General features: G+C 44.8%; 1 protein-coding gene across 5 annotated transcripts in view; it reads left to right on the forward strand.

The window, feature by feature from the left end:
* Nucleotides 1-11,638, forward strand: part of ZNF827 (zinc finger protein 827) — a 169,197-nt gene extending 157,559 nt beyond the window's left edge. Inside the window, exons 12-15 of one of the 5 annotated variants that reach the window (XM_041738082.1) lie at nt 3,373-3,564; nt 3,924-4,101; nt 6,121-6,132; nt 7,621-11,638. In XM_041738082.1, coding sequence (XP_041594016.1) covers nt 3,373-3,564; nt 3,924-4,101; nt 6,121-6,132; nt 7,621-8,440 — 1,202 coding nt within the window. In that variant the 3' untranslated portion in view covers nt 8,441-11,638. Of the gene's footprint in view, nt 1-3,372; nt 3,565-3,923; nt 4,115-5,771; nt 5,839-6,120; nt 6,154-7,620 lie in introns of all 5 variants that reach the window. The other 4 variants (XM_041738085.1, XM_041738084.1, XM_041738083.1 and 1 more) reach the window with 4 other exon arrangements.
* The last annotated feature ends 175 nt before the right edge of the window (nt 11,639-11,813 follow it).

Genomic DNA, 11,813 nt, shown 5'->3' on the forward strand with positions numbered 1-11,813 from the left:
GGATCGAAGTGAGCCATGGACTGAGTTGACAAGGGCACCGGGTCACAGCCTACAGGAGTGAGAGCAGAGGAAGCGGTGGGGCTAAGGATTCCAACTTGAGCTGCCCTGGCTCTTTCCCCATGCCGAATCACAGAACGGCTGCCGTGGCACCTGTATATTGGTACATCTATTAATTTAGGCAGCTTTCCCCAGTGCTTTAAGCCTGAGGATACTTAGCTATTGCTAAAGATGGTAATTAAAATTATAGGCTTTGATTCTAAAAACTAATTTAAAATCATCACTTGCAAGATTCTATGAGTAAGACACACCTTAGATGATGGATTTGATGAAGCAATAGACTCAGGTCCCCCACCAAACATATTCTGTTTGTCTACAAAATGTGACTACCCTGGTTATATATTTAGGTAAGAGACTAGTAAGAGACTTGTACCAAGAGATGGGGAGGTTCATATACTTTAAAGGTGTATTCCATCCTTCCTTGTGAGTCAGTGAGTGAGGTCACAGTGTCTATCCAGGAACCAAGTTCAGTTCTGCCAGGAACAAGACTTGGAAACATTACAAGAGGGTAAATATTTTTTCCTTCCTCTTTTTAAAAACTGTTTTAAATTGGACAAGTGATTTATGGTCCCTCTAGAAAATTTTGAAAACCAAATAAAAGAAAACAAACATACCGCCGATGATTTCACGCACTAGCTGTAACCACCATCAGCTTTGTTTACTTCTGGATTTTTTAGTGCCCATATATAATATATGACTTATTTTTTAATCTCCTAATAAAGTTCATTTCTAGAGTTTACAATGACTAGATTTACTTAATTGACTGTTTTGAAGGGAACTGATGCACAGTCTCCCCATATTTCCTACCCTAACCTAAAATGATGGGACTGCTTCAATTTTGTTTGGGGAGAACAGACATCTTAACAATATCAAGTCTTCTAAACCATGAATAATGTAGAGCCCTCCTGTTATTTGGGGTGCATAACATACGTTGTTTTCATTACAATACAGGTTCAAGTGATATAATACTATTTCGGGTGCAGTGTAAGAGCCTGACAAAAACATACTTCCCTGTCTCCTCTCCCAGCCTTTATGCTATCACTGTCAAATACTTACTTATATATGTTATAAACCCTATATTACATTGTTCTTTTTTAACAAAATTACTCTTATCTTTTAGAGATTTAAATAAGAAAACCTCATGTATTTAATCCATATAGTTGCCATTTCCTGTGCTTGTCATTCTTTTGCGTAGATTCACTTTTTACATTTCATGTCATTTTCCTTTTGCCTTAAAATTTTCTTTGAATTTTTTTTGTAATTCTAGTCTGCTGGTGATGAATTCTTCCTGCTTTTGGGGTGGGGAGGGAAGCTTCATTTTTTGAAATACATTTTCACATGGTATGAGATCTCAGATTGACAGTTGTTCCTTTCAGCACTTTAAAGATGGCGCTCCACTACTTCTCACTTGCATTGTTTCCAGTGAGAAATCTGCTGTCATCCTTATTTTTGTTCCTTTACACAGAATGTATCCTTCTTCCTCAGGCTGCCTTTTTGGATATTTATCACTGGTTTTGAGCAATTGGATTATGATATCCCTTGCTTTAGATTTCATCTTTCTTATGCATGGGATTCGTTTTGCCTTTTGGATCTGAGGTTTATGGTTTTCCTCAAATATAGAAAAGTTTTCACTCTTTCAGATTTTTCTGCCCTTTCCACCTGGTCAGGGACTCCAGTTATATTAAGCTACCTGAAGGCACCCCATAATCCACTGATGTACTTTTCATTTTTATACACTTCCCCCACCCCCCTCCGTTTCATTGCAGATAATTTCTATCAGTGTTATTTATCTTCAAGGTTCATTAATCTTCTGTCATGTTGAAATTGCTGGTAATCCCATCCAGTGTACTTTTCATCTTAGACATTATAATTTTCATCTCTAGAAATTGATTTAGATCTTTGTTATTTTGTTATATCTTTCATATCTCTATTTAACATTTTGAATCTATAGAATATAGTTATAATTGTGCCTATGCCCTTGACTGCAAATTCTAATGGCTGTGTCAGTTCTAGGTCAGTTTTAACTGGTTGGTTTTTCTCCCTGTTTTGGGTTGTGTTTTCTTGTTTCTGGGCATACCTGCTAATCTTTGTTTGAATGTCAAACATAGTGATTTGCCTTGCTGGGTGCTGGATATTTTATATTCCCATAAAAATTCTTGACCTTTGTTTTAGGATGCAGTTAATCACTTGGAAAATTTGACTCCTTTGGATTTTGCTTTTGTGGCTGGTCAGGCAGGTCTGGAGCAGTGATCCAAGTAGCGCCGATCATTACCCACTCCTAAGAGATCTTCCTCAGTTTCCTACCCAATGCCTTGGGAATAGCAAGTCTTTCTAATCTGGCTACTAATGGAAACAGCAGTGTTTTCCAAGCCTTTCACAGGACTTTTTTCCCTGCAGCCTTGGGTGGTTTTCTCACACGTGTGCTCTGGTCCCTACTCTGCTGAATTACTCATGGGGGACCCTCTGCAGGTCTTTGAGTTCTTCCTCTGTACAGCTCTCTGCCCTCTGGTACCCTGCCCTGCCAATCTAGCCATGTTGATCTCCTCAGGCCCTCAGCGCTGTCCTCTCAATTCAATATGAATCTGACGGGCAGTTCCCCATCCCTGCACTGCAGCCTAGGAAAGTAAAATCTCTCAAGGCAGGAAGTGGACCACCTCTTTCCTGTCTCTCAGGGATCAGTCTTCAGTGTCTGATGTCCAATGCTGTAAAAACTGTTTGGGGGGGGGGGGCGGGGGGACAACAACTATTGTTTGATATAGTTTGTCTGGTTTTGTTTTAGTTATTTCCATAGCAGTGGTAAATCCAGTCTCTGGCAGTTCATCTTGAGTGGAATCATTAGTCTCCTGACACTAGATTTTAATGGCCTACTGACTGGTTTACTTCTGGTTTTGAGGGAGAATCCAGTGCCCTGATGAAGACATGGATCTTGGAGTCGAACCATCTGAAATCTCTGCTCCACCACTTCCTAGCATGTGACTTAGGCCAGTTACCCTGACTATGCCACCCCTGCCCCTCATCTGTAAAATGGGAGTGATAACAGTTGTATCTCATTGGATTTTTGAGAAGATAAAATGAGATAATGTGTTTAAAGCATTACAGACGTCCCAGATATCACAGGTGTCATCAAGTGTGTAGATGAGGGGGAACTAGGATCCCAGTGGTGCCTGGGACCACTGAAAAGCTCACCTGTGTTCCCTGAATGATGGTGTAGTCATGAGACCCAATTCTCCCACCCCTAATTGCTGTTATTAGAGTGTTATCGTCTCCCAAATAACAGATCTGGGTTTTTTTGGGGGGGTTTTGTGTTTGTTTCAGGAGAAGACAGGAAGACCCCCAGTGAATCAAATAGCCCCTCTTCATCCTCTCTCTCAGCTCTGAGTGATTCAGCCAACAGCAAAGATGATTCAGACAGCTCTCAGAAAAACAAGAGTGGGAACAACCTGCTGGTCATCTCTGTTGTGCCTGGGAGCCAGCCCTCAGTGAATAGTGAGGAAAAGCCAGAGAAAGGTAAGGGAGGAGGTGGGTTGGCCTACTTAAAAATAAACCCTTGAGGAGTGATGTTGGAAAACAGACATTAGGCCTAGGAACAGCATATTGCTGTCACCTAAAATTCTCATTTCTTTTGGCTTTATTTGCATCCAAATATGGGGTGGATGGATGGCCAGTGTGGCATTGATTCTAGAACTGTATGTTTAACTCCTTTACCACAGAGATGCAGGGAACAGTGCCTGAAAGGGTATAGCTGAGAAGAGGAGAAACCAGGAGCTGTCTGTCCCACTCCTGCCCTCCTGTCCCTCTGCCCCATGCTGCACAGCAGCCCCACCCCCACCCCCCTGTACAATACAACCTAGCTCCCGTCCTTTCAGGGTTCGAATGCGTTTTTTGCAACTTTGTCTGCAAGACGAAGAACATGTTTGAGCGCCATCTGCAGATACACCTCATCACCCGGATGTTTGAGTGTGACGTGTGCCACAAGTTCATGAAGACACCTGAACAGTTGCTGGAGCATAAGAAATGCCACACTGTCCCCACCGGTGGGCTCAAGTAAGGAAAGCAAGTACAAAACCTTTTACTGTGTTGTTATTAAACACCCTCCCCCATCCCTCCCTTACCCCCTCCCCTGAAGGTTTTGGGTCATGAAGAAGGGAGAGCTTGGCATGGGGCTAGTTAGTTAGGCACCTCTGCTACCTTTAGCTGGACATGAATCAGACCTGTTCCCCAGGGGGTCAGCAGACGCAGCAGGAGAATCCATTTCACAAATTTCCCAGGATTCCTGGCAAGCAAGAAGACCTGTCGGAGCAGCTCAGCATGCAGGGGATCGACTCATCCTACACTGCTTAAGTTTTGTTCAGACTTGATTTTATGGACTCAGGGGTTAGTGTCCCCAAGTGTAAACCATTACACTGTCACAGCACTTTACCACCTCTATTTTTTTTAGATAACTTGCCATATATCTTTTTAAACAAGCATTACAACAACCCCATCTGCACCCCACCCCCAAATATTGGACCCTTGCCTTTCTGAACAGGCAGGAAGCAGTGTTTTTCAGGCAGAGATCACGTGTCTCATGTCTTCCTGCAAACATGCCTTATGGCTTCCCAGGAGCGGCAATTGGGATCTCCCTCACTAGCTTTCATGAGATCTGACATCGCCAGGCACACGTTATTCACAGATCCCCAAAGACCTAGACAACAAGCATTATCATTAACCAATATTTGCAAGAAGCCCTCTGGTCTAAAGTGAGACCCGTCAGTTATTACCAAACGCACGGTGTGTCTGGCTTGATAATAGGCGCTGAAGGGCAAACGAGGAATAAAACATAATTTCCCACCCTCAGGAAATGTATGTCCTAGCACTAGCAGAATTTAATCTTCCCAATGATTCTTCTAATCAGCCCCTGTTCACAAGGCATTTATGATCTAGTAGAGAAAGAAGCATATGTCATTTAGTACACAAAGACACCCAAGTTTCAAGGCACAATTATTCCTGTTTAGCTGCAATAATCATGTAATTAAAGGAATGAAAATTTATATTTTACTTAACACAAGAAAAAAAAACCTCTTGTTTTTAAACATTTTTATCTTTGAAACTAACAAGTTGCCAGAGAGGTTGGCATGACTCTTCTGAATGGGCAAGGGATGGAGAGACCCCAAAAGGATCCTGTGGGTCAAGTGTTGGAGCAGTTCAGGGTTGACCCCTCCAGGCTCCTGCCTGGTCAGAGGCACCCTCCTCAAAAATTTTCCCACACAGAGGAGTCAATGAGCAGCACTGACTGTCAAATTCTATTTTCTTTCATACTTGGGGGCACTTAGGTGGGAGAGGGAGGGGAGGTTTACAGGGATGGGGGAGGGGAGATTATAATTCAAGCCAGCCAGTAAACGGGAAATGCCCAGCAAGAGCTTATTTGGGAATCTGATTTGGTTTGTTCCCACTGTCCCTTTCTAAATACTTGTATACTCTTATTTAAAAAAAAACAAAAAAACAAAAAACATGTATTTCTGTGGTTGGACTAGCGCTCGTTGCCCTTCCCAGCAGCCCCATCACACCCATTAACTCTGCGGCCCCTGCCAGTTGTGGCTTCGTCAGTTAGCCCTTCCTTGGGGACCTACGGAGTCCCAAGCCTCCGTCCCATTGGGGAGAATGCACAGTGAATGCTGATGCTTTTGCCAGTCCAGACACTTCCGGTGTGGTGCTAACGGTCCCCTGTGTAATAGTTTATGTTCTAGGATGACCAAGTAGAAGAATACTTTGAAAAAATTGATAATGCCTTCTGGCTATACAGTGAGTCTTTGTTTTGTTTTGTTTTGTTTTCCCTTTGCTATATCAGAGAATTAATTTGGCTGAGAGAGTGTCTTTACAATAAATAATGGGAGCACGGAAAACCCTTAGCACTTTGCCTGAGCAGCGGAAGAAAGATTGAGCTGTGGGTCACAGAAATGTTCTTAAAATGAAACGGACTGCCGATGTCTAAATTGCTTTTCTGTGATGGAACTGCTTGTACTCTATATCCTGTTCATAATGCAGATCAAATAAGATTATACTATTATTTTTCTTTTGCCGTAGCTCAGGACAGTGGTGAGTTTCAGACTCCTCTAGGTAAGGCCCAGCTTGGCGTAGGGGTTGTGTGTGCACCTGACCTGGGAATGGGCTTTATATTTCTCTCGTGTGCACTCTTCTGTGAGCTGAGGTTCAAAGGCTAACGGCGAGCTTGGCGCTGAGGAGCAGTGCACGGTGCACTTGGTTGTGTTGGGCTCTGCTGAACACCTCTCCAGACCCTCAGGGGACATTTCACTCCTGGGCCCCTGCCCTGCAGGTGCCAAGCCAGAGCTGAGGCAGCCACTTTTGCATCTGCATTCTTTTTGTAAAGAGAGCAAACACGCTACAGCTATCATTTCAGCCACCAACTTGAGCCTTGCAGCTTCCAAAAGAGAAGCTCAGCAAAATCTGTAAACATGCCCTCACTGCTCCTCCTAGCCCCTCTGGACAGCCAGGAGGCCAGGGGGTGGCATAGCCTCACTGCATAGGGTGGAGAAACCGAGCCACGGAGAGGCCCATGCTTCGTCCCAGGGCAGATCCAGCTATAGCCCGATAAGGTGACGGAGCTGGGACCAGAATCTGCCAAAATTTTGTGTAGAGACCAATCCAGTACTGAATCAGTGCCTATTGAGCACTTCAGAGAACGGAGAAGAAATGTAAGATATGGTCCTGCCCACTGAGAATTTATGATCCACCTGGATTACTATTATTTCCACGATGTGATACTGTTTTAATAATGTCTCTGGACTCTGGATAGCAGCTGCCTCCCTCCCTCCTCCTTCATTAGCGATGGGCTGGTGGGTGGGCCTTCCTCTGCCAAGCCCGGTCCTGGTCCTCAGCTGCCTTCCTTGATGGAGAACCAGGGCTGTAGGAGACAGGACTCGAGTACAGATTTAGGTACACACACACACACACACACACACACACCCCATAGGCCTTCTCATCCTAACCACCTTTTAATAAGCACGATTCTGACCCCTACGACTTTCTGTTTGCTGGAGGTAGCTCTCCCCCTATAAGCTGTTCTTCAAAACTCTTAGCCTTTCTGCGTGTGCTTGGTGTGGTGCATGAAAAGTCGATTCTCTGTGTTGCTCCCATCTAGAGGGGAGGTCACGAGGTCTAGACCTCTGCTGTGTCTGGGGGGGTGCAGGGCGGGCTCCCGGGAACAGGGAATGGGGTGGGCGGATGGTCGGAGGGGAGCCGCTGCTTACTTGTTCCCCGCACTTTCTCTGCTCCCCTTCCTGTGGGCTGGTGCTCAGGGATCCAGCCAGAAGACCCACAGTAGGTAGCGCACCTTGCCAGAGCTCCTCCTTGGGGGGATAGCTCTGTCAGCAGAGAAGCCCAGAGGGTGGTCCTAACACCCCCCCCCCCAGAGGCGGCAGGGCAGGGGTAGGGGCAGGCCAGGCCCCAGAGTCTGGAGGTGGAGGGGGGTGGAGGAGGGGAGGCCGGCGAGGAGGGGAGGAGCAGCTGGGTGCCGCTGCCAGGCCCAGCTGATCCCCCGTTTCCCTGCTCTCCCCCTCCCGGCAGGTGCCCGCTCTGCATCTATTCCACCAACCGCCCCGCCGCCATGGAGTGCCACCTCAAGACCCACTACAGGATGGAGTACAAGTGCCGGATCTGCCAGACGGTGAAGGCCAACCAGCTGGAGCTGGAGACGCACACCCGGGAGCATCGCCTGGGCAACCACTACAAGTGCGACCAGTGCGGCTACCTGTCCAAGACCGCCAACAAGCTCATCGAGCACGTGCGCGTCCACACCGGGGAGCGGCCCTTTCACTGTGACCAGTGCAGCTACAGCTGCAAGCGAAAGGACAATCTCAACCTGCACAAGAAGCTGAAGCACGCCCCACGCCAGACCTTCAGCTGCGAGGAGTGCCTGTTCAAGACCACACACCCTTTCGTCTTCAGCCGCCACGTCAAGAAGCACCAGAGTGGGGACTGCCCCGAGGAGGACAAGAAGGGCCCGTGTCCGGCCCCCAAGGAACCAGCTGGCCCCGGCGCCCCGCTCCTCGTTGTCGGGAGCCCCCGGAGCCTCCTGTCTCCCCTGTCGGTCATGTCCGCCTCGCAGGCTCTGCAGACCGTGGCCCTGTCGGCTGCACACGGTGGTGGCTCAGAGCCCAACCTGGCCTTCAAGGCTCTGGCCCTCAACGGCTCCCCTGTGCGCTTTGACAAGTACCGGAACTCGGATTTTGCCCATCTCATTCCCTTGACGATGTTGTACCCCAAGAACCACTTGGATCTCACATTCCACCCTCCCCGACCTCAGACTGCGCCGCCCAGCATCCCCTCCCCCAAACACTCCTTCCTCGCCTATCTCGGACTAAGAGAACGAGCAGAGACTGTCTGAGGGCAGCCGTGTTCTGTACCAAAAACAAAGAGACAGAGACAAAAACAAAAACAAAAAACACAAAACCCACAAAACTTAAAAACACAACCCCAGCAGGTGTATGTTGCTGCAAAAGCTACAGACCCCCTGGGTCTGAACCATGTGTACTGTATATCTTTAGTAAGGAATAGAGAATTGGCTCTGTGTGTATACCTATTGCATTGACCTGAAAGCTGCTTTATCCAATCTTCAGAGGTGACCTACTGCATACTTCTACCTTCAGAGGCATGCCTCCCCAGCCACCCACTCCCATTCTCAGCCCTTTTCCGTATTTTTATCTGAAAGGAATTTTGTCTTGTTAAACCCTAAAGAGAGTGTCCTTAATAGCAATCAGCACTTGTAAGCTTATATACTGGTGCATTTCGTTTTCTGTTGGGTGAATGGGGTGTATGGGTGTCGTGGATTCTGGAGGAGAAAGCCGTGTGTTGTGTGCCATGACATTTCTGTTGCACATTTCTTTGTACTGGCCTCCTTAACAGCGATGAACATTCTGTTTCCCTCCTGGGATGAGAACTCTCATCCATTACAATCTCTCCCCAAGCTCCTTCATCACCTTTCCCTCTCTATTTTATAGCTACAGAGTGGTAGGGCCTGGTGCTTAGTCGATGAAAGACTGGTAGACACCCACAGTGCTGCTTGAGATTTCCAACCGAGCGCCAGAGACCTTGTGCTCAGATCTTCTTGGTTATGAAGATGCGAGAACCAAGAGTCCGCTCTGGAAGAAATATCTCGCAGCACTGCAGCCAATATCACAAAACTTAAGTGTGTTTTGTGTGTGTGTGTGTCCATATGTATACAATGTGTATGGTGCACACACACAGTGCATCATTTTTTAAGGGCAGATTATATATATATATATATATATATGATTTTCTATATTTATATATATATATATGATGTATTAATTCAGTGGTTACCGTTCATTTGCAGGCAAAAAAAAATGGTATGAGTGAAAAATTTTATGGTTGATAAATCCAGCCAAGGAGATTAAAGGGGTTTGGATAAATTCTGGGTATAAATGCTCAGACTAAAAAAAAAAAAAAAGAAAAAAAAGAAAAAAAAAGAAACGGCAGTTTTGCACAGTGCTTTGGTCTTGCACTAGTTTTTGTTTCTCATCTGCAAAAAAAAGTAAAATAAAAGGAAGAAAATGTACCTTTTATATGGAATGAGTAGACTGTATGTTTGAAAATTTTGTCACAACCTCTTTGACATATAACGACCCAACAAAAAAGGTGCTGTTTAGTCCTACGGTTCAATTCATGCCCCTGAGAAGTTTCCCTTGTGTTTGCAGATCGTCTGGCTATAGCGGTATTCTCCATGTTATTAATTATTCTGTATTCCATTTTGTTAACGCCTGGTAGATATAACCTGCTAGGAGGCTAACTTTATACTTATTTAAAGCTTTTATTTTGTGGTCATTAAAATGGCAACTTATGTGCAGCACTTTATTGCAGCAAAAAGCAGATGTCGATTGGTTACATAGCCCCTTGCAAATCTTAAAAAGGTATGGGTGATTTAAAAAGAAAAGGAAAAGAATCTTTGGCCGACTATCTTAATCGCTTGTATTTGTAAGACAACAGAATTTCCAGTATGAAACAGGCTGAAAGAGCAGGAAGAAATGTGCTTTGTATAATAATGGGAAGTTTGGAATATAAAAGTCTATATATTATTTATCTATTGAAGAACTGGTGTACAAGAGGAATGCTTTCTTACTGCGTTGCTGTGTTCCATCATGTGTTATCCTAGAGTTGGGATTTTTCCTTTCATCTGTTTCACCAGGGGAAAATAAAAGCATCCCTTATTTTCTTCTCTAGTCAGTTTGCTTCACTGAAAGCCCCCTCGAACCTGGTACAGTTCGACAGGAAGCCAGAAGACTGTACCATCTGTCCACACCATGGGCTCCCCCACCCCATACCCACCCTCCTCCCCCTCAGACCTAGCAGGTGTGCTCCACTTCCCTTTGCCAGTCATCCAGCCCTGGCAAACCTGTTTACACTAAGGAGATGTCCCCAGGGGCAGGGAGGCTGAGCCAGCTAGGGCAGGAAGCTCCTGAACCCTCGGTCATTCTCCAGCAGAGACATTTGTCCTTGGCTCTGTTAGAAGCGTCGTTCAACCTCGCCATGTCAATGTCTCAGTAAAAGACACTAGACAGTTATGGACAATACACTCCAAGAATACTGGGCTTATGGGTGGGTTGGTTTTTTAAAAGTCCTGTCTTTATCCCCATGTAATGGAGAATGTGCCACTTGGCTAATAATGTGCTTTCAAATCTACAAGTTCAGTGATGACAGAAGAGGGACATGGTGATCCCATAGAGGCTGGCAGGAAAGGTGAATCGCACATAAGCACCAGCAGGTTAAAAACCTGAAAGAGTGGCCCTGACGGTTGGGACTACAGGTTTTACAGCATGCCACTTGTGCAATATGAGGTCCTAGGTCGAAACCTTCAAGACTGAGAGGGGTGTTGGAAGGAGATGTTTACTGCTCAAATGCCATGCATTTCACTGCTTGCCACTGAACTTGTATTTGAATGACTTAGTTATGCTTAATGTAATTGGGCAACTTTTTTAGCACTTTGGAAAGAGTCATCAATCTTTCTGGTAAATTATAAAAGTTTTCTGAGTGAGAAAAGGTGTGTTTGGAGTTTGTTTGACTTTTTATATTATTATTATTGTTATTAATAAAGAAAAATCTACAGCATTTTTCAGACTCCACCGAGATAATATATACCCCCAAATTTGGTTTGCAGTTCGATACTCAGGGAAGGATTATTCCATAGATATCCTTTCCGTGTAAAACACTAACGTCTTTGAGAAATTCACCTGCCAACTAACTTCGTTTCTGTTTTCACTATGCATTCTTCAATGAAAGCTAGCTTATTTGTCCATATAGTAATGCAGTTAGCGTTCTCAGCACTTTCTTGCTTCTATCCTTTTTTTTAACTCCTCATATTATGTTCAGATGATCATACTGTCAAGGTTTGTGTACATTACTGAAAATTTGTATTGTATAAAGCTTTTTGCATTACAAGGCTGTACAGGGTCATTTTGACAGTAACTGGTATATTTCTTTGCATCTTATGTTGCATTGCCAATTTCTAGTGTATCCAGTTTGGAAGTATAATATACTCTAATTAAAACAAAAAAAAAGGTTGGCTATATTCTTTGTTTCTTTTTTTTTCTTTCTTTCTTCCCCTCTCCCCCCCTCAGTTGCCATCCTTGACTACTTGTTAGTCTCAAGGTCTTATTTGTCTTGCTTTGTTCCCATTTTTTCAGTGTATTTTAAATAAGTTTAGGAAATGTCCACTACTAGTTGTAGCTATCACAAAATGCAAG

The sequence above is a fragment of the Vulpes lagopus genome, chromosome 23 (assembly GCF_018345385.1).
Source record: "Vulpes lagopus strain Blue_001 chromosome 23, ASM1834538v1, whole genome shotgun sequence".
Classification (NCBI taxonomy): domain Eukaryota; kingdom Metazoa; phylum Chordata; class Mammalia; order Carnivora; family Canidae; genus Vulpes; species Vulpes lagopus.